Source organism: Callorhinchus milii, unplaced genomic scaffold (assembly GCF_018977255.1).
Source record: "Callorhinchus milii isolate IMCB2004 unplaced genomic scaffold, IMCB_Cmil_1.0 Scaffold23, whole genome shotgun sequence".
Taxonomy (NCBI): domain Eukaryota; kingdom Metazoa; phylum Chordata; class Chondrichthyes; order Chimaeriformes; family Callorhinchidae; genus Callorhinchus; species Callorhinchus milii.
Window position 1 is genome coordinate 2,328,188 of NW_024704764.1, and position 23,608 is coordinate 2,351,795.

At 49.6% G+C, this 23,608-nt stretch overlaps 1 protein-coding gene across 3 annotated transcripts in view; it reads left to right on the forward strand.

Annotated features, from left to right (window-relative positions):
• The window catches only part of LOC103185694 (MLLT6, PHD finger containing), a 55,717-nt gene that overhangs the window by 27,342 nt on the left and 4,767 nt on the right, over positions 1–23,608 (forward strand). For 2 of the 3 annotated variants that reach the window (XM_042343209.1, XM_042343211.1), the window contains 11 exons: positions 5,849–5,944; positions 7,039–7,213; positions 9,482–10,036; positions 10,454–10,477; positions 11,258–11,436; positions 19,470–19,587; positions 20,103–20,175; positions 20,752–20,882; positions 21,374–21,556; positions 22,128–22,216; positions 22,836–23,215. In XM_042343209.1, the coding sequence (XP_042199143.1) occupies positions 5,849–5,944; positions 7,039–7,213; positions 9,482–10,036; positions 10,454–10,477; positions 11,258–11,436; positions 19,470–19,587; positions 20,103–20,175; positions 20,752–20,882; positions 21,374–21,556; positions 22,128–22,216; positions 22,836–23,215 (2,003 nt within the window). The remainder of the gene's footprint in view (positions 1–5,848; positions 5,945–7,038; positions 7,214–9,481; positions 10,037–10,453; positions 10,478–11,257; positions 11,437–19,469; positions 19,588–20,102; positions 20,176–20,751; positions 20,883–21,373; positions 21,557–22,127; positions 22,217–22,835; positions 23,216–23,608) is intronic. The other variant, XM_042343210.1, reaches the window with a different exon arrangement.

The window sequence follows — 23,608 nt, forward strand, 5'->3', positions numbered from 1 at the left end:
CCAGCGCAAGGCAGAGAGTAATTACTCTTTGAAGGTGCCTTTTTGTTTAATAGATTCAAACCTCAGGATTTTGAGCTCACAGTCCAGGCTGACACTCCAATGAGGAGTACTGTGGGTGTACTGCATTGACACAGGTGCTATTCTTTGGATAAGATGTTAACGTCCCATCTGTACCTATTCAGGTGGATGTTAAAGGTTCTATCGTATTACTTGAAAAGAGGAGTGTTCTGGCCAACACTCCTCCTCCCCCAAGTAAAATGGTTACTAACTTCATGGCTGTTTGTGGGATGTTGCTGTGAGCAAAATTGGCTGTCACATTTGCCTACAAAATACACAGTCACATCACAGTATGATATACTTAGTGAAGCTTTTTGAGACGTGCTCTTGACGTGAAAGGCGTTGTAAGAAATGCAAAGAAGTGTTAAGTATTAAGAACTAGTTTTGAGTGGAAGGTGGAGTCAAACATTTGCAGGAAAGGAGAGATTATCAACGAATCAAACTGACACTTCATTGCACAACCCTCCCTTGTGTGAGTGCTTTGAGATATCAATCTTATCTCTGTTATAAACGCGGCGAACCTTGGCTCTGAACTTTCCCTGAAAAAATGTTTGTGTTGTGTGACTGGGTGTTTGTGGCCATGCTCATTGCTTCTCCAGGCAAATGGTGAGCCAATTGATCAGTCGCCTCAAAGGACATTTGTTTAGAAATATTTTGATTATGGAGAAAGCTTCTCTACTCCACGTCAGGCACTAATCCGGCCTTCATTAAACGATGAGGCATTCAACTGAGATCCTGTCTGTGCCTGTTCAGGTGGATGTTAAAGATCTCACGGTACTATTTGAAATGAGAAGGGAGTTTCTCTTTCCCAGTGTCCTGGCCAACAATCCCCCCGGATAAAATTGGTCACTCACTCCATGGCTGTTTGTCAGACGTTGCTGTGCAAATTGGCAGCTGCTTCACCTACAAAATACACAATCTCTGCACTGTATAGTAAATCCTATGAAACGCTTTGAGATGTCTCCTGATGTGAAAGGATGTGCCAAATGCAAGGATTATTAGTTAACGTAATGCTGATAACTGCTTTTGTTTTGGTTTGCCCATTTGTGTCTGTGTGTTTAAAACTCAGCGATGCCATTTTAATTTAAGAATATAAAAAAGATTAATTGTCCTTGCATTTGATATTGCGCTTGTAACATCAATGTCTCAAAGTATTTTGCAGTAATTATTGTAAAATCTCTCCAGGGACTATTTGTAGGCAAAAGCAATGTACGACAAAGGTCCATGAAGTGAATCCTTGCATTTGATATAGCGCCTTATCACGTTATCGAGTCATCTCAAAGCGCTTCTCGGGTTTACTGTAAAGTGGAGTGTGTACCTTGGGTGTGATGGCAGCAGCCAGTCGCGCATCGCAGTGCCCCACAGACACCCATGGAGTGACTGACCAATTTTATTTAGTGGATTTATTGGCGAGGCCAGGGAGAAACTCGCTTCTCTTTTCGAATAGTGCCATGGGATCTTTAAAGTCCATCTGAACAGGCAGACAGGACCTCAGCTTAACTGAAGGTCGGCACCACCAACAATCAGTGCGCCCTCTAGCACTGAATTTGAGCTTCAAGCCTGAAACCTTCAGCTCAAAGAAAATACTGTAAAGTGAATTGACTGTTTATTTTATGGGTGAAATGCGGCAGCCAATTGTGCACAGCAGTGTCCCACAGACAGTTGTGGATTTGGTGATCATATTATTATTTATTTATGTTTGAAGAGATTATTACCCCCAGAAAATTGACTAACATCCGGGTTCCTACTTACTGCTGGGTAAACAAAGACATGTTGAGTAAAGAAACTTGCCCAATGTTTCTCACGGTCCGGGAATCGAACCCAGGTCCTCTTGCTTGCGAGGCAAGTGCTCTAACCACTGAGCTACAGGAGTGTGTGTTTTGTGGGTGAACACGCCCCCATGGGGTTTGAACCCACACACCTGACCCCCAGAGGCAAAAGTGCTGTGGACTGAACAAGCCATTTTTTAAAAAGAAACGCACTTGCACTTCGGCACTTAAATGGTTAAACCGCACCATTGCACGCACCTTAGTTGGGCTTCAGGGCTGGTGCGTACAATGTGATGTAAAAACTGGCCGGTCTAGTTTGTCTGCATTCAGTTTGAATGAAATCCCTCTTTTGTGAAACTCTGACCTGTTGATCCGCCGAGCAAAGCCTGGTCCGTGGTTCCAACCACCGGTGACTTGGACAGGCATCCTGGTCAGCCAGAATAGGGTTAACACTGTGCTTATCTTACATCGGGCGTCCCCCTCTTCCTTTTCCCTCCTATCCCAAACGGCATGTTTTATTCCCCTCCCCATCATTGTATGCACCCTCCCATCCCCTTTTCGTTTGAACGGGCCTATGGCTATCGCTCACTCTCCTCCCACCCCCCATGAAGGACGCTATACAACAACAAGCTGTTGTTGTTTCTCTCTGTGGGAAAACGTGCTACAATAGGACATCTAGGACTTCGAGGTACGCAGGAATGTTCTGTACAGAAGAAGGCTGTATCCTAGCTCTCGGTTTGCGTGGGGCTCGCTGATCCGTTAGGGTAGGAATTGGAGAGCTCCAACCATTTTTGTTTTGGTCAGCCAGATGGCTGATGTGAGTGAAAACCTAAAACTGTGCTTAAGAGTATCCAAACCAAACCGAGAATTCCATGCATCCCACCTAAACGTGGAGTTTCCTGAGATATTTATTGGAATGCAATGCACACTCGCCCAGGTGTCCTGCGTACCTAATTCCGGAAAGTATTAGGCACAGGTTGGCAAGAGCCGAGGCTTGGGGATCCCAGAGTTTGCGTTGGGGTAACTGCTAGAGTCTAACCATTGACATTGCTGTCCGGCAAACTTTCCCACTGCTTGTCCAGCTCGGACCACCCTACCCGTTAGGACTTGGCTTGCAGAGTTAACAGGAGCTGAGAGGGATGACGCCCAGTCAATGACTGGTCTGCCCTTCCATGTCTTGCTGTTGAACCAGGCTGGCTGGGGTGTCATCAGTATTGCCTTGCAATACTGCGGACCTGCCTGGCAGAGGATTAGCTCCATTCCGATATTCCGTTGCCAAGCATGTCACCTTGGAGACAGTTCAGCTGGCTCCGAGAAAGCTTCCAAAACCACTTTAAAGGCCTCTGCTTTTGCCTCTTAGTGCTCCTTCCCTTTTCGGTTACCATGACAGGTCCCATTTCAGGGTTGAATGTCTTGCAGGCTGTGGCTTCAACTTCCTTGCGAGCTCAGCTGCAGAAGCAAGAAAGTCCTCAGCCACGTTGTCGATCGTTGGGTCCGTGCTGTTAGCCCTCACACAGTCAGTCCCAGGCTTCACAGTCAGCAAGTGTGGTGGAGGACCTTGGTATGTTCATTTATAGCTCCCTCCTGGCTCAGTGTTGTGCTCTGCCACTGTCACGTGCTCTGGGCACTATCCTGCATGAAGGGCGCTCTATAAATGCCAGTTGTTGCAGCACGAGGCATACCGACATCTCCAACCTGACAGTCATCCTGCGTCACAGGCTCAGCATCCACGGGAGGAGGTCCAAGGGCTGTTCTTTTGACACAGAAGTTGACCGGCTAGTGGTCAGAGGTTTCCCAGTGATGCCGAGCAATGTAATTGGAGACCATAAGACCACTCACCACTATGTTGTCAATTGGTGTTCTGTGCTGCCCTCCGCCCCAATGCCATGCAATTGGCAAATCTCAGAACGGAAGCAGACAGCATAGAAACCATGTTGAAGGGTCTTGATCCTCCTTTGTTCTGGTTTTGACATGTTCCAATCTCCCATAACAAGCAACCCAGTAAGTGAATGAGTGATTTTATCTGGAGGATAATTTTTGGCCGCCAAACTCCCCTCTCTTTTCTAATAGTGTTGGGGAACTGTAACATCTACCTGAACAGGCGCACGTGGGAACTTTAGTTTATGTCCCATCCCCTCTGGCAATGCGGTGCTCCCCCCAGCACTGCACTGGTCCATCAGCCTAGATCATGAGTTCCAAGTTCCCCAATGTAGGGCTCAAGTGCACAACCTTCGAAGGTTGGGGGTTGGGCGGTGGGATTGCAGAGCGGAGTGAAGTGTCTGCCTTTACACATCCGTGGAATTCGCAGCTTACATTTTAGACGTTTCTTTAGTTAAGACCCCCACATGACATTTGGAAAGATTTCCAGGGCTGGGACCCGTCGCCTTGGTAAATGAGAACATCAGAGTGCTCATTATCTCGATAACACAATTCACTTCACGGCTGTTTGTGGCACGTGACTGTGTGCAAAATTGTCTGCCCTGTTCGCCTCCAAATACACAGTTACAGAGACTCGATGGTAAACGCTTTGAGACGTTTTAGGGCCGGTAGACGCTGCGTCAAAATGCAGGGCTTATTTGAATGTGAATTGTGGGGCTGCAGTGTTAATAAGTCACGATCCAGCCTTAAAGACACCAACGGCTTTCAAATTGTCTTCTCTACACGTGAAAGCAGGCCTCAGACTGGGGCTGCGGTGGAAATGGGAGATTCGGGCCTGAGCGTGGCAGACAAAGGCTCGCTTGTGTAGCCAGGGACAGGGTGCAGTCTGATACTCTCTGAGACGGGCAGGAGTGAGGTTTAACATTAGCCCGTAGGAGTAGGTGGAGCAGTGCTCTCCTCGGTTTACTCCAATCTGACAGCTACAGAGAGGGCCCCCGTGGGTGATTTATTCTGGCCTGCAAGTGGCGGGTCAAACAGATAGGTTAGCCTGGAGACGGACTTAACCCTTTCCAGGCCCAAACCCTGTCACAGTAAGGGTTGTTTGTTGGATTTCCTTTTTTTTGACAATAAGTAACCAGAATCCTTGCATTTGATCCAGCCCCTTTCACGTTGGCAGGATGCGTCGAAGCGCTTCACGGGAGTCGATGTGAAGTGACTGTGTGTTTTGCCGGCGAACGCAGCAGGCAATTTGGGCACAGCGTCCCACAAACAGCCATAATAATAATAATGATTGCATTTCTTACAGTGCCTTATCACGTCTTTAAGACGTCTCAAAGTGCTTCACCGAATAGACTGTAAAGTGAATTGATTGTACATTGTATGGGTGAAAAGCCGCAGCCAATTGCGCACAGCAGTGCCTCACAAACAGTAGTGGATTGAGGTGACCAAATTATTTTTATTTAGCTTGAATTATTACCCCCAGAAAAGCGATCCGCCAATCGACTAACAACAGGGTTCCTCACTTGCTGCTAGGTAAACAGAGGCATGTGGAGTAAGAAAACTTGCCCTATGTTTCACCCTGCCATGTCCTCTCGCTTGTGAGGCGAGTGCTCTAACTGCTAAGCTACAGGACTCCACGCCATGAAGTGAAGACCAATTTTTCTCCAAGGCGTCAGATAGGAACTCCCTTCCTTTTTCCAATAGATCTGCGAGATTTTTCGACGTCCGCCAGAACAATCACAGACTGGGATTCAATGCTCCCCCCGGCATTGCACTGGAGTGTAAGTCTCGACTGTGAGCTCAAAGTGGAGCTTGAACTCACAACTTTCTGAAATGGAGGAGAGAGTGCTCTAATTGAGCCAGGCTTAGTTTTTCTCTCTCTCTCTCTCTCTCTATCTCTCCTCAATGTGTTTCACTCCACCTTTCTTCTGCTGGAGGATGGTTCCTTGGATCATTTGTGTTGAGTGCGAGTATTGGGAAGGTGTTTGAATGTGCATGGCGGAGGGGGGCAGCACAGGTGGGTTGGGGGCAGGTCCACAGACCTGTCGGCAGGACTTCCGAGGAAGCCATCACGAGCAGGAGCCCTGGTGGTACGTAAGCACCAATCAACACAGCTAACCCTTTCACATTCTCTGCTCTCACAGAGTCGGAAAGACAGGGAGAGGCCAAAGCAGAGACTGAAAAAGCCAACTGAGTCACTGAGCGTTGTCGTGAACACTGTTCCCGCGGCGACAGAGAAGGTAAGTGGCATCCGAGCCAATAAAACCCAACAACGACTGGGAAAAAGCTGTGTTTGTGTATTGTGTTGCTTGCTGGTCTGCCAGCTGCGACTCTCTGTTTACCTAGCAGTACGTAGGAACCCGGTTGTTAGTCAATTGGCAGATTGCTTTTCCGGGGGATAATAACCTCTCCAAAATAAGTTAACAAAATAATAATAATTTGGTCACTCAATCCGCAACTGTTTGCGGGACGCCTCTGTGTGCAGTTGGCTGCCGCGATTCGTCCACAACGTACACACAAAATTCGCTTTGCAATATATTCCCTACCCCAGGGAAGCTGAAGCCGATGGATCAGAAGGTTGTGCAGTTGAGGGACTTTGAACTTATCATCTAGGCTGATGGTCCAATGCAGTGCTGCCTCCAAAACTCCCGCTGCTCCTACTTCTATGAAGAAGCCTCTGCTTTCTGGGTGTAACGCGGCAGCTGATTGCGCTGAGACAACAGGCTGAGCACCTGAGCAGTAAAATCATGTGAAGCGAGAGAGCGAGGTGGAGGGGGTGTGTGTGTGGGGGGGTGAGGGTGGGAATTAAAAAAAAACCCAAGCAGCACAGACACAATATGACGAACTGCCTGCCGTTCAGAGAACTTCAGAACCTCTGTTTGCTCAATAAAAAAAACAACGCAAAGTTTAACTGTGGGGCCTGGTTTACAGTGGACTGTCCACTTAGTTTCACGCAGAGCATCTGTTTGCCGAGGTGGGCTTTAATGTGGGCTGCAAGTCGGATGTTGCCCCATTTGCGAGGTTTTATTAAATTCCTGGAATGTACGAGGTGCCTCTGGGCTGGGCTGCACATCTGCTCTGGCCCCAATACACTCCAGCTGCTTTTGCCAGAAAGTTATCTTGAACTAACAGGAAGTTTCTGCACTACGCCCGCCGAAAAAAACCAAAAACTATCGGACCTGCACAAGTGTTTGCAGTAGTTACAGGTCTTCGAGCTTTGTTGAGTTTGGCTCAGTTTTATCAAGTTTGGTTAAAACCGTGTTTTCTCTCTCTCTCACTCTCTGTCTCTCTCTCTCTCGTTCTGTTTTTTTTTCACCCAATAAAACGATCGCAGGGAGCCTGCACCCCACACGTGAGCGGGAAGGAGCCTGCTGCCGAGGTTAACAGGTCAGAGAGCAAAGTCAAGAAGGCCTCAGGTCATGGGTCCAGCCAGCGGGGACGGAAGCCAGGCGGAGGGAAGAGCTCTTCCAGCGTTCCTGCTGCATCGTCCACCAGCACGTTTCAGCAAGGTACTCGCTCCCCCCACACCCCCACCGGCAGCGCCACGCCACGGGTCCCACCCAACAGTGAGCGGCCATCAGCGGACTGCGCATTCCATTCCATCAATCTATCTCTGGAAGCGGTTAGAGCGCTCGCCTTGCAAGCGAGAGGATCCGGGTTCGATTCCCGGGCAGGGTGAAACTTTAGGCGAGGTTCCTTGCTCCACACGTCTCTGTATAACCAGCAGTAAGTAGGAAACCTGGTTGTTAGTCGATTGGCGGATCACTTTTCCCGGGCTACCAATTCCTTCAAAATAAAATAATAATAATCATTTGGTCACTCAATCCATGACTGTTTGTGGGACACTACTGTGCGCAATTGGTTGCCGCGTTTCGTCCACAAAATGTACAATTCGCTTTACAATATATTCCCTACCCCGGGTATATATTCTGTGAAGCGCTTTGAGACACCTTGAAGACTTGATGATGATAATAATAATAATATAATAATAAATGCAAAGGTAGGGGGGGTTGTGTGTGTATATAGGATTTCCCCTGTGATTTAAAGCTGAGCCTGAGGTTGACTGGCGACCAGTCACTGTGAATGATGAGTTGTTAAAGTGGAGTATTGGCCATTAGCAAATGTTCCAAGGTGAGAATGGGCCATTAATAAGCTCCTGGAAACCACCGTGCAGTGAGTGCTGAGCAAATACTAGGCAGGTTACCAGCATGTGACCCTGGATAGAAACCAACTCTCCCAACCCCGAACAGCGTGGCCAACCGCTGCATTATCGGAAATGCCGTCCTTTGGGTGAGACGTTAAAGCTCCCGTCTGCACCTGTTCAGGTGGACGTTAAAGATCTTGCAGCGCTATTCGTAAGAGAAGGGAGTTTCTCTCCCGGTGGCCCTGGGCCACAATTTCCCCCAGATAAAGTGCAGTGAATGTGTATTTTGTGGGTCAAATGCAGCAGCAAGTTGCACACAGTAGTATCCCACAGACAGGGAGTGAGTGACCAATTTTTATTTTGGAGGGATTGTTGGCCAGGACACAGGGAGAGAGAAACTCCTTTCTCTCTTCAAATAGTGCCGTGGGATCTTTAAAGTCCACCTGAGCAAGAGGATGGCATATTGCTTCAACACATCTCATCCAAAGGACAGCAAGTCTGATCAAATGCAAGGTTATATTGTTATTGCTATAACCTGGTGCTAATACTGCGAATGTCTCACTGAACTGGATTAGTTACAGTGGGAACGAGTAGCGAGTGGTAAATTACCCAGTCAGGAGCTTGTTTAATTAAAATTATTAAAAATTATGAGGGGTTTTGATAGGGAGTAGGTAGGGAGACTGTTTCTACTGCCAGGTGGGTTGATAACCAGGGTAGCCAGGGGTCTTAACACGTGCGGAATACCATCACCGTGCGTAAGAGTACCCAAACCAAGCTGAGGTTTCCATGGATCCCACCTACACATGGAAATCCCAAAGATAGGTTGTTGGAACGGAATGCGCGCTCTCTCCCTCGAGGGAACGCAGACTGCTTACCTAATAGAACTGAGTGTTCCCGGTGACTTTTGTTTTTGTTTCAGTATTAGGCACAGGTTGGCAAGAGCCAAGGCTTGGGGACCCCAGAGAGTTGGGGTAACTGCTGGAGTCTCACCAGCTAAAACCGCATAGCTTGCCATTGGTATCGCAAGCTTTCCTGCTGCGTGTCCAGCTAGAACCACTCTACCTGTTAGGGGTTTATCTTGGAGGGTAAAACAAGTGGGAGGACTCCCTGCCCTTCCAGGTCCTGCCAATGAGCCAGGTTGGCTGGGCTGACATCAGTAGTGCCCTGGAATACAGTGGACCCACCTGGCTCAGGCACCAGACTACTGAGACCGCCACAGAGGGCTGGCTTGATTTCGGCCAGACGTGTCATCTTGGAGCCAGTTCAGCTCACCCTATTATCCCCACCTCCCCTCCCCCCACCCCGAAGGAGAAGAGATTTAAGATAATTCGCAAAAGAACCAGTGGGGAGAGGAGGAGAATTTTTTTTTACTCAGCGAGTCGTTGCGATCTGGAATGCACTGCCTGAAAGGATGGTGGAAGCAGATTTGATGATAGCTTTCAAAATGGAATTGCATGGGTACTTGAAAAGAAAAAATTTGTATGGCTAAGGGGGCCGGGGGTGGGCGTGGGGGGGGGGGGGGGGGGCAGAGGGACTGATTGAATAGCTCTTTCAAAGAGTTGATACAGGCACAATGGGCCGAATGGCCTCCCTCTGCTGTAAGATTCTATGACTCTGTGTGCCTCCCTTGCAGGTAGCCTCCTGAACACGCCCAGTGCCCCCACTTGTCAGGAGTTGGTGCGGATTCCTAAACCAGACGTTCGAGGGGAGACTTACCTGCAGTCTCTGTGCCTGTCTCAGAGCTCGCCACCCTATGAGACGATAAAAGGAGGAGATCTCTTCAGCACCGACAGCAACCTCTCGGGATTTAACCCTTTGATGCGCTATTCGTCCGGCACCGGGGGTCCGGCGAAGGCCTTGGAGAGCACGCGGGGGGAGCTTAGGACGTGCAGTGGCGGAATGGGTGGCCCGTCCGCCGGGGGGGGCGGCTACAAGAGGCCGCAGACAGTGGGAGCCGAGGGCGAGGAGACGGTGAAGGAGAAGAAGCACAAAGCCAACAAGAAGAGCAAGGCCGGCCGGGGACGGCCCAAAGGGAGCAAGAACAGCGAGCCCCCGCCTGCCCTGGCCCCACCCTTGCTGGCCATGCCTGAGGTGGTTACTGCCATCGGCAACCCTACCCTCCCCAAACTGACCCCCTCGACCTGTGCCATGCCGGGCATGAACATCGAGTCGTCGCTCCTGAGCACAGGTACGCAAACCCCTTAGTTTGCCCCCTTCGTGCCCCGTGTGGTGTCAAGCCGTGGAATGGTTGGTTTCTTTTGTACTCCCTTCCTCCCAAATCAAGACGCAACTTCTTTACCGCACTTTTGATCATCTCTCTCCCCCACCCCCCCCCCCACCCCCCGAAAAGTGCGGTCAATGGTGCCAGGGTGAAGGGACTCATTAGCTCTATAGCCCGAATGAGGAAAGAAACAGCTTGGGGAGCAGGGAGTTGAGAAAGCTGGATAGCTCTAGGCTATGAAATGTTATTTCTGGAGGGGTTCATGTGAAAATTATTAGTGCAAGTTTTTCCAAGGAAAGTGGACAGTGGTGAGTCAGGGTCAGGATAGGGAGACAGGTAAGCAGGTTCCTCTCTCTGACTCACTCTCTCTCTCTCTCTCTCTAGCCAAAGATTTACACAGACTGCACGGTACAGAAACAGGCCACTCGGTCCAACTAGTCCATGCCGGTGTTTATACTCCACACGAGCCTCCACCTGTTCTTCACTCTCCCTCCCACACCCTTCTATTCCCTTCTCCCTCATGTGAAGGACTAGCTTCCCCTTGACTGCATCTACACTGTCTGATTTGACCATCGCTTCAGGCACAATCTCACTCTCCTCTGTGTGAAGTAGTTCCTCCTGAATTCTCTTCTAGATTCTCCTAGTCACAATCTTATACTCGTGTCCCCTAACTGGTGGAAACAGCCTATTTAAGCTAACCTTATCGAGCCCTTTTATAATTTTAAACACATATATTAGTCCCGTTTCTTCTCAAGCGAAAAAAGACCTAACGTATCCAGATTATTCTAACAACAGCAACCTGCCAGCGCTGGTATCATCCTCTTAAACCTACGCTATAGCTCTTCAATATTAGTCTATGTCTGTCTCTTAATTCTCTGACCTCTCCCTCTCTTTCTTTCACTCTGTTCTGTCTCTCTGATCACCATCCCTCTCTCTTCATTCTCCGACTCCCTCTTTATTCTCTGACTCTTTCTGTTCTCTCTTTTTATTCTCGTCGATCTCTCTCTCTATTCTCTTGTCATCTCGATCACTCTCTCTGTAACTATTTTCTCTCTCTCTCCCCCCCCCCCCCCACCACCACCACCGCCACACTCTCTTGCCTAGCACTGTGACCCCCTCCCATCCCGTGAACAAGGAGTGACTAACGTGTGCTATTGCTTGTTATTTCTTCTCTCTTTTCTGTGACAGATGTGTTTGCTAGCAGCGAGCCCCCTCTCTCTCTGGGGGCTGGGATGTTGGGGGCCGTTTGTAGCACGCCGCACTCCTCTAGCATGCTCAGTCATCAGCGTGGAGGCCACCTCATGCACTTCACCAGACCCTCACTGCCGGGCACCATCACTGCAACCACCTCCATCAGCAGCTCCCAGGTAAGAGGAGAACATTCTCTCCAGCTCCGAAACTCTTAGCCTGGCTCAGCCAGTAACGTTCTCACCTCCCGAGTCCTACTCACTCTCACCTCTGCCCTCTGACACACTGGAACTCCACCCCCGAATCCCACCATCTTGCCCCCTCGCCTCCTTCAAGGCCCGTCTCAAGAACGTACTCTTTGACCATGCCTTTGGCCACATTCCTCCACCCCCCTACCTCATTTCCCCCCACCCCACGCCACCATCTACCCCTCTTGATTTCAACCCCCAACTTGGGTGCAAACCCTTAATTGTCCAGTGCCGTGGGACATCCTTCCGACGTGAAAGGTGCTATATAAATGTAAAAACAAAAACAGAAGTCGCTGGGAACCTCAGCAGGTCAGGCAGGATCCATGGAGAAAGGAAAGTGAGTCAACATTTCGGATCCACGACCCTTCATCAGAACCCTTAGGAAGGCCTACCTTGAAGACTGCTCTAGCAATGCCTAATTAAATGTAATTTGCTGTTGTGGTTGTAGCATCAGAAGGTTGTGGGTTCAATCCCCGCATCAGCATTTTGAGCTCGTAGTCCAGGCTGACACTCAGTTTAATGCTGGGGGAAGCGCAGCATTGTCAGAGGTGTTGCGGCCCTTCAGATAAGACATTAAGCTGAGCTCCTGTCTGCCTTTTCAGGTAGATGTTAAGGATGCCATGATGCTATTTGAAAAGAAGGGAATTTCTCTCTCGGTGTCCTGGCCGACAATCCCCCTTCTCTTTTTGAGCAGTGCCACCTGAACAGGCAGTCTCATCAGAAGGGCATCATTGGACTGGCAGCCCCAGCAGTGAGCTCAAAGTCCCAATTTGGGGCTTGAACTCACAACCTCTGACTTAGAAATGAGAGTGCTACCATCTGAGCCAGACTGACACACGTTGATGTGCAGTCAGTTTCCTTGACATATGGTGAAACGGGAAGACCGGAAATCCACAAAGTGAATGAGCGATTTATATGGGGTTTGCTTGTAAACTCAGGCTTGAGCAGAGAGCCCAGCAGCGTGAGGAGGGAACTGAGTGAGGTGGAACAGAGTGAGAATTCTGTTAAGGAATTTGGTGAGAGTGGGAATTGAGGTGGAAGAGTGAGAATTCTGTTAAGGAATTTAGTGAGTGGAATTAGGTGAAGAGGGTGAAAGAGGTGATTAATTATAAAATATATAAGTTATATTAAAATAATATAAAACATCTGGGAATATGGCAGGGCAGCTGAAACCGGTTGCATGCATAATGTGCCATGTGGGAACTCCAGGATGCTTAGTGTGCCCTGGACAGACACGTGTGTAGAAAGTTCCTCCTGAGTTTCTGAGCTTGAGGAGAGGCTGGTGTCACGACATAGCTTAAGGAGGTTGAAGAGTTCATGGATTGAACTTTTAGGAGGTGGTCACCCCACAGCCACAGAGGATTCAGAAGGAGAGTGAGTGGGTGACCACCCGGCATGGTAGGAAGAGGGGACGGGCAGTGCAGAAATCCCTCAAGAGTGTGGCACACTCAAACTGGTTCGCTGCACTGAATACTGGTCAGGGTGATGACACCTCTGGGGAAGGGATGCACAGAGGGACACAGGGAAGTGTGTCAATGCAACTGTCATTGGGGACACAATGGTGAAAGGAGTCGATGGGCGTTTCTGCAACCAAAGACATGACTCTGGTATGGTATGTTGCCTCCCTGGTGCCAGGGTTGAAGACATCACCAAACGGGTGAAAACGTTCTACAGGGGGAATGGGGACATCCAGAAGTCGCGGGCCATGTTGGGATCCATGACTTTGGGAAAAAAAGGGCTGAGATCCTACAGAAAGAGTGTCAGAAGCTAGGGAAAAGGCTAAAGAGTAGGACCTCAAACCTGGTGATCTCTGGATTACTCCCAGTGCCTCGTGTAAGTGAGTATCAAAACAGTAGGATCAAACACATGAATGCATGGCTGGAGAAATGGTGCAGAAAGGAGGGCTTCAGGTTCCTGGATCATTGGGACCAGTTCTGGGGCAGGTGGGACCTATACAAGGTGAATGGGTTATACCTGAATAGGGCTGGAACCAATGTCCTCGCATGGAGGTTAACCAGTGCTGTGGGGAAGGGTTTAACCTAAGTTTGAGGGGGCTGGGGGAAGGGAATCGGGATGTAGTATTAGAAAGGGACGATGTGCTAGAGGGTCCAAAAACAGAATCTATTGGTAGGAGTTAAGGAGCAGAAAAGGAGCTGTTACTATGTTAGTTGTATACTATAAACCACCAAATAGTGGAAGGAGATAGACGGGCAAATCTGCAAGCAGGTTTCAGAAAGACGCAAAACCAAGAGAGTAATGATAATGGGGGTTTTTAATTATACTAACATAGACTGGCAAAAAAACAGTGTGAGGGAGAAGGATTCCTTAAATGTGTGCAGGATAACTTTCTGGATCAGTATGTTTCCAGCCCAACGAGGAAGAAAGCAGTAGGAGAGCATCTCGTGATCACAACATCATTAGGTTTAGAATACTTATGGGAAGGGACAAGGAGCAATCAAAGGTGAAGATACTCAACTGGAAGAGGGCTAATTTCAGTGAGTTAAAAAGGGACCGAGCCAAGGTGGACTGGAAAGAAAGATTGGCAGGTAAAACAGCTAACGAGCAACGGGAAGCCTTCAAGGAGGAGATAGTTCAGGGACAGAACAAATACATTCCCACAAAGGGGAAAGGTAGGGCATCCCAACCTCCCTGGATGAATAAGGAAATTGGGATTAAAATAAAACAGAAAAAAGAGGCCTATGATAAATGTCATAAGAACACAAGAAATAGGAGCATGAGTAGGCCATTCGGTGGTGAATGGTGGTTTTTCTGACTGGAGGGGAGTGTACAGTGGTGTCCCCCAGAGATCAGCATTGGGATCACTGCTGTTTTTGATCTATATAAATGACCTGGACTTGGGTATAGGGAGTACAATTTCTAAGTTTGCAGATGATACTAAGCTGGAAAAGTAGTAAACAGTGAGGAAGATAGTAGCAGACTGCAAATGGTCATAGACAGACTGGTAAAATGGGCAGACACGTGGCAGATCAAGTTTAATGTGGAGAAATGCAATACACTTTGGGAGGAAGAATGAGGAGAGGAAATATAAGCTGATGGTACAATCTTATCCAAATCAACAAAGCTCTTTTACATACACACATACAAAAAATACGCACATACAATTAAAGGTGTGTGTGTGTGCAAACTAAATACCCGCATTTTTATGCTAAATACACACATGTACGTACTAAATACACACACAGACACATATGCACCAAATACATACACACATATGCACTAATTAACACAAACATACGTACTAAATACACACATGTAAATACAAACACACGTATGCACTAAGTAGACACACACACATGTGCACACTGAATCCGCACACATGCAAACGTACATCAAATACCCACACACCCGTATGTGCTGAAGACGCAAGACAGATATGCAGTCAGGCACATACCGAACGTACACACAACACGCGCACACACGCACACACTGCAGAAGTCCTCTGAGCTCTGTATTGTCACTGTGCGCACTGTGCAGTGCCATCCACTGGTAGCAAAATGTCTTGCCGTTCCAGAAATCACAGATCGCTTGGTCTCATTCACTGCCGTGCTGTAACCCATATATTTTAAAGCCTCCGCAGGGGTCACAGTGCCTCCAGCCCGGGTAGCACAAAAGCAGACAGAGGTGTGATCCTGCGCCAGGCTAGGCTAGGCCGGGCTACTGGATCTCAGTGGGAGGCAGTGGTGTTATTTAGCCTGAGGGAGAGGAAATCAGCCACGGTACTGAGACCCCAGACTTCGAAGGCCAGGACAGGGTGAGGCGGGGGTTCCTGCCAACGCTCATGGGCTCTTCCCTCCTCATGGCCCAGAGCTGCCCCCACACAGTGTCTGCACCAAAGGTCCTCAGTTTGCCCTCTTGTCAAATCACAATAATGTGGAGTCCTGTAGCTCACCTCACAAACAAGAGGACCTGGGTTCAATTCCCAAGCAGGGCAAATCCTTAGGCAGGTTTGCTTACTCCACACGCCTCTGTTTAACTAACAGTAAGTAGGAACCCGGTTGTTAGTCGATTGGCAGATCGCTTTCTGGGGGTAAGAATCCCTTAAATAAAAATAAAATACTAATATAAATTTGGTCACTCAATCCACGACTCTGTGCGCAATTGGCTGCCGCGTTCGCCCACAAATATACAGTCAATTCACTTTACAGTGTTTTCTGTGAAGCGCTTTGGGACGTCCTCCCGACGTGAAAAGCGCTATATCAAATGCAAGGATTGTTATTATTATTATTCTGTGAAGCGCTTTCAGACGTCTCGAAGACATGATAAGGCGCTACATGAAATGCAAAGGATTATTATTATTATTAAGGACAGGTGACCGCTCCTTCCACCTTGCTCTCTCAGTTCCGCCCATCCTTGTACTCAACGTGCCATCTTATGGTTCGTAAACTCCCAAAGTGCAGGGCTCCTGTGCCAATGGGTTCCATATGGCCCCAATGGTTTTATTGGCTTTAAATCCTGTTCTGCGGTCGGAGCCTTGTTAAGAGCTGGAATCCCACCTGCTTGCTTCCTGCTCTACGTCTCCTTAATTGTCTGCCAGCAACCGGACGGGACAGGATTTCCTGCCTGAGTACTTGGTTCAAGGCTCTCGTTTTGTCTCTCGCTTTCTCTCGCTCCCTCGCTTTCACTCTCTCGCTCCCTCGCTTTCACTCTCTCGCTCCCTCGCTTTCACTCTCTCGCTCCCTCGCTTTCACTCTCTCGCTCCCTCGCTTTCACTCTCTCGCTCCCTCGCTTTCACTCTCTCGCTCCCTCGCTTTCACTCTCTCGCTCCCTCGCTTTCACTCTCTCGCTCCCTCGCTTTCACTCTCTCGCTCCCTCGCTTTCACTCTCTCGCTCCCGCGCTTTCACTCTCTCGCTCCCTCGCTTTCACTCTCTCGCTTTCGCTCTCTCGCTTTCGCTCTCTCGCTTTCGCTCTCTCGCTTTCACTCTCTCGTTCTCTCACTCTCTCGCTTTCACGCTCTCGCTCCCTTGCTTTCACTCTCGCTTTCACTCTCTCTCACTTTCACTCTCTCTTGCGTTCACTCTCTCTCACTTTCACTCTCTCTTGCGTTCACTCTCTCTCACTTTCACTCTCTCTCGCTTTCAGTCTCTCTCGCTTTCACTCTCTCGCTTTCACTCTCTCTCACTTTCACACTCTCTCCCTCTCGCTTTCATTCTCTCGCTCCCTTGCTTTCACTGTCCTGGTCGCTTTCTCTCTCTTGCTCCCTCTCGCCTTCCCCCTCTCGCTCGCACTCTCCCTTTCACACTCTCTCGCTTCTCAGTCTGTCTCACTCGTCTCTTTCTTTTCGTACTTTTTCTCGCTAACTTTCTGATTTTCCCTCTTGGTCTCTCGGGTTCTTTCTCTGACTCTTCTTCACTCTGGCTCTCACTTTCTTTCTCGTTCTCTTTTTCTCTCTTACGCTCTCACTCTCTTGGATCACTTCACTGTGTTAAACCCTGGTTTCGCTGTATGTTTGTTAAGCAGCATCACGGTGTCCTCTCAGTGAGAACATTGAGTGTTTAGGCCGACACAGTCTCATACAGTACAAGCGGACCCTGCATTGGCACAGACCCTGTCCTTCTGACAAGACAATAAGCCGTCCAGCCATCCATCCCTGTTCCTGTTCAGGTCACAGTCCCGTGGTTTTATTTGAAAGCAGCAGGGAGTTTCTGGCAGTGGTGCTGGGATAAGATAAATTGGTCGTTCACTTTGCAGCTGTTTTTGTGACTTTTCTGTGCGCAAATTGGCTTCCCCGTTCACCTAAAATGACAGTCACTGCACCTTACAGAAACCCTGTGAAACGTTAGGAAATATCTGATAATAAATTGAATGCAATATTATTATTGTACGTTCTACACGTATAAAGTGGAGTTCCGTTAGCTTAGTGGTTCGTGCGCTTGTCTCGCAAGCGAGAGGACCCGGGTTTGATTCCCAAGCGGGGTAGAATCTTAGGCAAGTTTTCCTTACTCCACACACTCGCCCCCTGCGAACCTAGCAGTGAGTAGGAACCCAGTTATTAGTTGATTGGTGGATAGCTTTCCAGGGGGTTAATAAACCCTCAAAAAAAATCGCTCAATCCGCGACTGTTTGTGGGAGACTAGTGCGCATTTGGCTGCCGCGTTTCTCCCACACAGTCACTCCGCTTTACATTACATTCTGTGAAGCGCTTTGAGGCGTCTCAACGATTCGATAAGGTGTTGTATCAAATGCGAGGGATTCCAATTGGATCCGCATTGAGCTCTTTCTTTTCCTTTCTAACACCCGCTAAATCCATCGGACGCACTTAAATGTTTACAACGGAGGTTTTTTATCACCTTTTCCTTTTGTGAAGTTGTTTTTCTTGGGTTTTTTTGTGCAAGGCATGTTTTACTTTTTATTGGGTGACGAAGGCACAAACACAGAGATGGTTCATGTCTGTAGGGCCTTTGATTGGGAACAGCAGTGATTTACAAGCCAGCCTGTTCAGCAAGAACATCCTAAAGAGACTCGTGTGTGTGTGTGTGTGTGTATCGCTCTCTCTCTCTCTCTCTCTCTCTCTGTCTCTCACATGCTCCCATTCTCTCTTTACCCTCTCTCCCACTTTGCCTCTCTGGCGTGCGCTTTCTCTCTCTCACTCACACTCTCGTTCTTGCTCTCTCTGGCGCGCACTCTTTCTCTCTCTCTCTCTCTCTCTGGCCTGCTTTCTCTCGCACTCTCTCTCTCTGGCATCCACTCACTTTCTTTGTTTCTCTTCTCTCTCTCGTGCTGCTGTCTCTGTCCGGTGCTGTTTCTCTCTCTCTCTCTCTCTCTGACGCACACACTCTCATTCTCTTTCTGGCGCACACTCTCTTGCTCTCTGGCTCACTTTCTCTCTCTTGCGCTCTCTCTGGCGGTGCTCTTCTTTCTTTGTCTCTCTCTCTCTCTGGCGTGCGCCATCTTTCTTTCTCTCCCCCGGGTGCTCTCTATCTCACTGGCCTGCCTCTCACTCATGCTGTGATCTCCTGCAGTCTCGCTCTCTCTTCTCTGCCAATTCCTGCTGCTTCCCCCCCTCCTCCCCCACCCACCATGAACATCCACCATGTTGCCTGTTTCGTCCGCAACTCTCTCTTTAAATCTTCCTCTTTGCTTTCAACTTGTAGTCAAGACTGACTCCTCTCCCAGGACTATATGTGCGGTCAATCAGATGAGATGTTAACCCGAGATCCTGTCCGTGCCTTGCCAGGTGGACATTAAAGACTCCGCGGACTATTCAAAAAGTCAATGGAGTTTCTCTCTCCCTGTGTCCTGGCCAACAATCCTCCAAATAAAATTGGTCACTCACTTCATGGGTCTGTGGGACATTGCTCACCACACTCTACAGTCCACCTTATGAATATCAAATGCAAGATTATTATTACTTTTGTGTGTCAGCCTGGCTCGGTGATAGCACTCTTGCCTCTGAGTCGGAAGATCGTGGATTCAAGCCCCACATCGGGACTCGCACAGTCTAAGGGGGTAATCCAGTGCAGTGCTGGGGGTTTGTTGCATTGTCGGATGTGCCATCCTTCAGATGAGAGAAGGGAGTTTCTCCCGGTGTCCTGGCTCAGCAATTCCCCTAAATAAAATTGGTCGCTTCAATCCGCGACTGTTTGTGGGACACCGCTGTGTACAGACGACTTCCGCGTTTCGCTCACAAAATACACCGTCGATCCACTCTCCGGTGTATCCCGTAAAGAGCTTTGAGACGTCTCAAACAAGATAAGGCACTATATCAAATGCAAGGATTATTATTATTATTATCAAATCCATGTAAAACTTTTATCTCTTTGCACCTTTGGTCATCTCTCTCTTTCTCCCACCTCCCGCCCCCGCAAAATCTCCCACTCCATCTCCGTACTTACTTTGAGACAGTCTCCTTCGCTGTGAGAGAGCTGTTGGCGTTGAGGTTCCAGTGATGAACAGATGAATCGATGAAATGTCTTTGCTGAGAGATGCTTCTCTCTGTGTGCAGGTGTTCTCGCTACCTGGTTCGTCGTATAACCTGACCCCGTCACACCTGTTCGGAGGACCGCTCACACCCGGCCCATCCATCAGCTCGCTCATCAACGCCTCGGAAAACAGTCAAGCAGGTAAATACTGCTTTTTGGTCCCTATATATAATGCCCCTCACACAGGGTAGTGTGTCCAGAGCACTTGAGAGTGGCGGAGAAAGGTGCTGAGCCGGGGGGAGGCACAGTCGAGTGGAGGTTGTGGGTTGGGGAGTAATCAGGTCGGAGAGGTTGGGAGGTGTCAGGGCATGATCATTTTGCGACAGGGAGCTCATGGAGCCTGGCTAGAACTGGTGTGACCGGGGTTTAGTACGGGCGAGTGTGGAAGGTGGCGGAGTTTGGATCAGTTTGGGATCAGGGAGCTCAGTTAAGCGCTTCATCCGATGCGGGGATTCAAACCCACAACTTTCCATCCCAGAGATAAGAACGCTGCTGATTGAGGAGGAGAAACAGAAAAGGGGTGGTGGTGGGGGGAGAGAGGCGGGAGGAGAATAGGACGAAGCAGTTCTCAAGTCCCTGACTCGCAACCACAAGCTGTGTGATTGGAGCCAGAGGGAGGATAAATCTTTGATTTCTTGTTGTCTCGTTTATTTCAGAACCGGATATGGACGACAATGACTGCAGCTTTGTGTGCCGCGGCAGCTCTTCCAGAGAGAGTCTTTCCCCCAGGTCAACTTTACACCGTCTCCTTGCGCTGGTTTCCTCTTTCGCTATAGTAACTGCACAGTCTCACCCCTCTCGAGATACCAATCACTTTTTTTGGTTTGTCTTTGGTCAGCCGGGTGTCTGACACACAGGGAAACCCATCGCCATTGCTTAAGAGAATCCAAACCAGACTGAGAATTCCACGCATCCCACCTCCACATGGGAATTCCAGAGATAGATCGTTGGAATGGACAGTCTTATCTCCGGGTGGATTTGGGGGGTGAGGGGGGCAGTGGGGGAAAGTGAACTATGGGATGGGGGTTGGAAGGCGGTGCCTTTGGGGAGGGTGGAGGCAGCACTTTTGTTTGCGGCGAAGAAATATGTCTTTGTGTGTCCATCCACTGTTCCTCATTCCCAATGATTTTACCCCTCTTCATTCCCTCCCTTTTCCCACTCTTTCAGCTCCTCACGCCCCAGCCTCCAGCCCGGGTATGTCACTTGCTTCGGAGTCCTGTGCCAGTGTTGCCCTCGCTAGTCACTAAGTTTCAAGAAGTTCCTGTGGTGATGCTGGTGTTTGTTTTTTACTCACTACCCTCACAGGTCTCCGATAGGTGGCTTGCCCATCCTCTATGACCAGACTGTGTCCAGTCAACTGGAGAATGTCCCACAGTCAACGTCTAACATCGAGCAACTCTTAGAGAAGCACTGGAATGGAGATGGGACCATTGATAGTGAGTGGACATCAGTCAGACTCAAATATCCGTCTTTTTGCTCTGTTCCGGAGGTTGGGGGTTGTTCTGTTCTTCATTTCAAGATCCTCACACTCTCGTACAAATCACTTCACGTCCTGGTACCTCCGCATCTCTGATCTGCTCACACCCCCACTCCTCTACCCCCTCCTTCACTCAGCTGGCTCCGGCTTCCTGCACGTCCCTCGTCCCCTCCGCTCCAACGTCGGCTGCCGGGCCTTCAGCCACTCCGCCCCAAATCTCTGGAATTCTGTGCCTCGATGCCTCCGCCTCGCCCGCTCCTTGTCCATCCTCAGATCATAGCTGATCTTCGACCTTCCTCTTCGACCATTTCTTTGGTCTCCTCTCTCTCCCTGCCTCAGCATTAAGCTCTGTCACTGTTAAGCGCTGTGAGGGAGGGAGGGAGTTGTTACCGACTCTGTCTTTGTGGATTCAAATATTGGTTTGTCTTTGCTCCCCCGCCCCGGCCCCAGTTGTGGAGATGCTGAGGTCACTGCACATGCTGCAGCTGGAGAACAGGCGCCTACAGGAGCAGATCATGAGCCTCTCGGCCAAGAAAGAGCGGCTGCAGCTCCTCAACGTGCAACTGTCGGTGCCCTTTGTCAGCGTGTCGGCCAGCCCTGCCTCCCAGCTCCACATGATTCCCTCTCACAACGGTGAGTCCGTGCCGAGTCCGTGCTCGCTCTCCTCTCCCTGTCTGACCCTCTCAGGTAAAATCGGTCGTCACTTTGTGGCCGTGGGACGTTGCTCTGCGCAAATCGGCTCCAGCTTCGCCTGCACAGCACACAGCCACTACACTTCACAATAAAATGCTGTGAAGTCCCCACTAGATTAGTGGCTAATGGTTCCGCCTCGCGAGCCAGAGGACCGGGAGGGGGGAGACGAAACATTAGGCAAGTTTCCTTACTCCACACGCACGCGCCTCTGTTTACCCAGCAGTAAGTAGGTTGTCGGTCGATTGGTGGATCGCTTTCCGGGGGTAATAATCCCACCGGAAAAAAAACTCGGGTCACGAAATCCACGAGTGGTTGTGGGACGCTGCCTTGTGCGCATTTGACTGCCGCGTTTCGGCCACAAAAATACGCAGTCAATTCACTTTACAATATATTCTGTGAAGCGCTTTCAGCCGTCTCAATAATGGGATAAGGCGCTGTATCAAATACCGGGATTATTATTATTATTGTTATTGATATGGAGCAAATTTCACTTTCTCCTTTTCCATCCCAGTTTGCAGCTCGGATTTGCTGAACAGCATTAAAAGCCCCCCCTCCAAGACCAGCTACATCACTGAGAATTCCCTCTCGGCATCCTCGGAGGTACTTGACACAGCGACCGACCGGCGCAACCCGACGTGCGTGCCCCGAAATTCCACCAAGTCTCGGGCCACGTGGCCTGAAAATTTAAGGTGGCACGGGAATTACGGATATGATTCAACGCTGCCTTCATTTGGAAGTTGGTTTTCCCTCATCCTGGAAAACGAACGATAGGACTTCACAATTCAAATCTCGGTTGAAAAATGTTCCACAGTTCTCCCCGCCTTAAATCTCGAGAACAAATGGTCTCGGAGTCTAAGACTGAGTGGAATTTGCGGCCTAATTTGTGGTTTGAACTTGGCTGCATAGTGGAGGAGCGTAGACCTGGGGGAGCGCGGCATAATCTGAGGCGCAGCACTTTGGCTGAGATACTTTCATGCCGGGAGGACGTCCCAAGGCGCTGGGTGTTAACCCGAGCTTCCTGTCTGTGTGTTCAGGGGTTTGGAGACGTCTCGACGACGGGATAAGACAATATATCAAATGCAAGGATTATTATTACAATAAATCCTGTGAAGTGCTTTGAGACATCTTCCCGACTCGATAAGGCTCTGTATGTGTAAAGTGTCTGGTTATAAACCGGCTGTTAATCCCTCTCTCTCTCTCTCTCCTCTCCCACTGCCAGGATCTGCGCTCAGGCTGCCACAGCAGAAGCAGTTCGGCCTCGTCGTTGCAGAGCACCCCTCCTCCCCCACAGACCCCAGCCTCGCTTCCGATCCTCGGGCCCATGCCTGGGGGCCAGCCGCAGGTCAATGGTCTGACCAGGACCAGCATGGCCGCCGCCGCCGGAGGAGGAGGACCTCCCATGACCTCCGCGTTTGCCGCGATGCCCGGGGTTGGTGGAGTGATGGCGAGCCAACCGGGAAACCAATTGGCGATCAACGGTATTGTCGGCTCTCCCAACGGTGTCATCCAGCCGTCGGCATCGACGGCACAGACTCATCCCTCCCTCTCACATGCGTGCACATCCCATACCGTTCCACTGTCAACAAGCCTCTGTAACAGGTCAGATTGTGTGATATTCACTGAGTGAGAGCGGGCGCCATCCACCAGTCTCTGCGTGCGGGTCTGTAGGTAATTGAGGGGCCCTATCTTACCCATAATTAGATCAATCTCTTGCATCGAGGCTCCAACTGCCGGCTATGCAGGTCCCAGACTCGGTGCTGTCTCTCTTTCTCTCTCTCTATCTTTCTCTCTCTCTCTCTCTTTCTCTCTCTCTTTCTTTCTCTCTCTCTTTCTCTCCCTCTCTCTTTCTCTCTCTGCTCCATCCGAGCTCAGCCAACGGCGTCAATGCCCTCGGGCTAGGGAGGTGGGGGAGGGGACACGGGGGAAAGGAAAGACCAGCAATCCCCCAATTGCTCTGTGTTGTGCCCCCCCCCCCCCCAGCCCGTTCCCCCC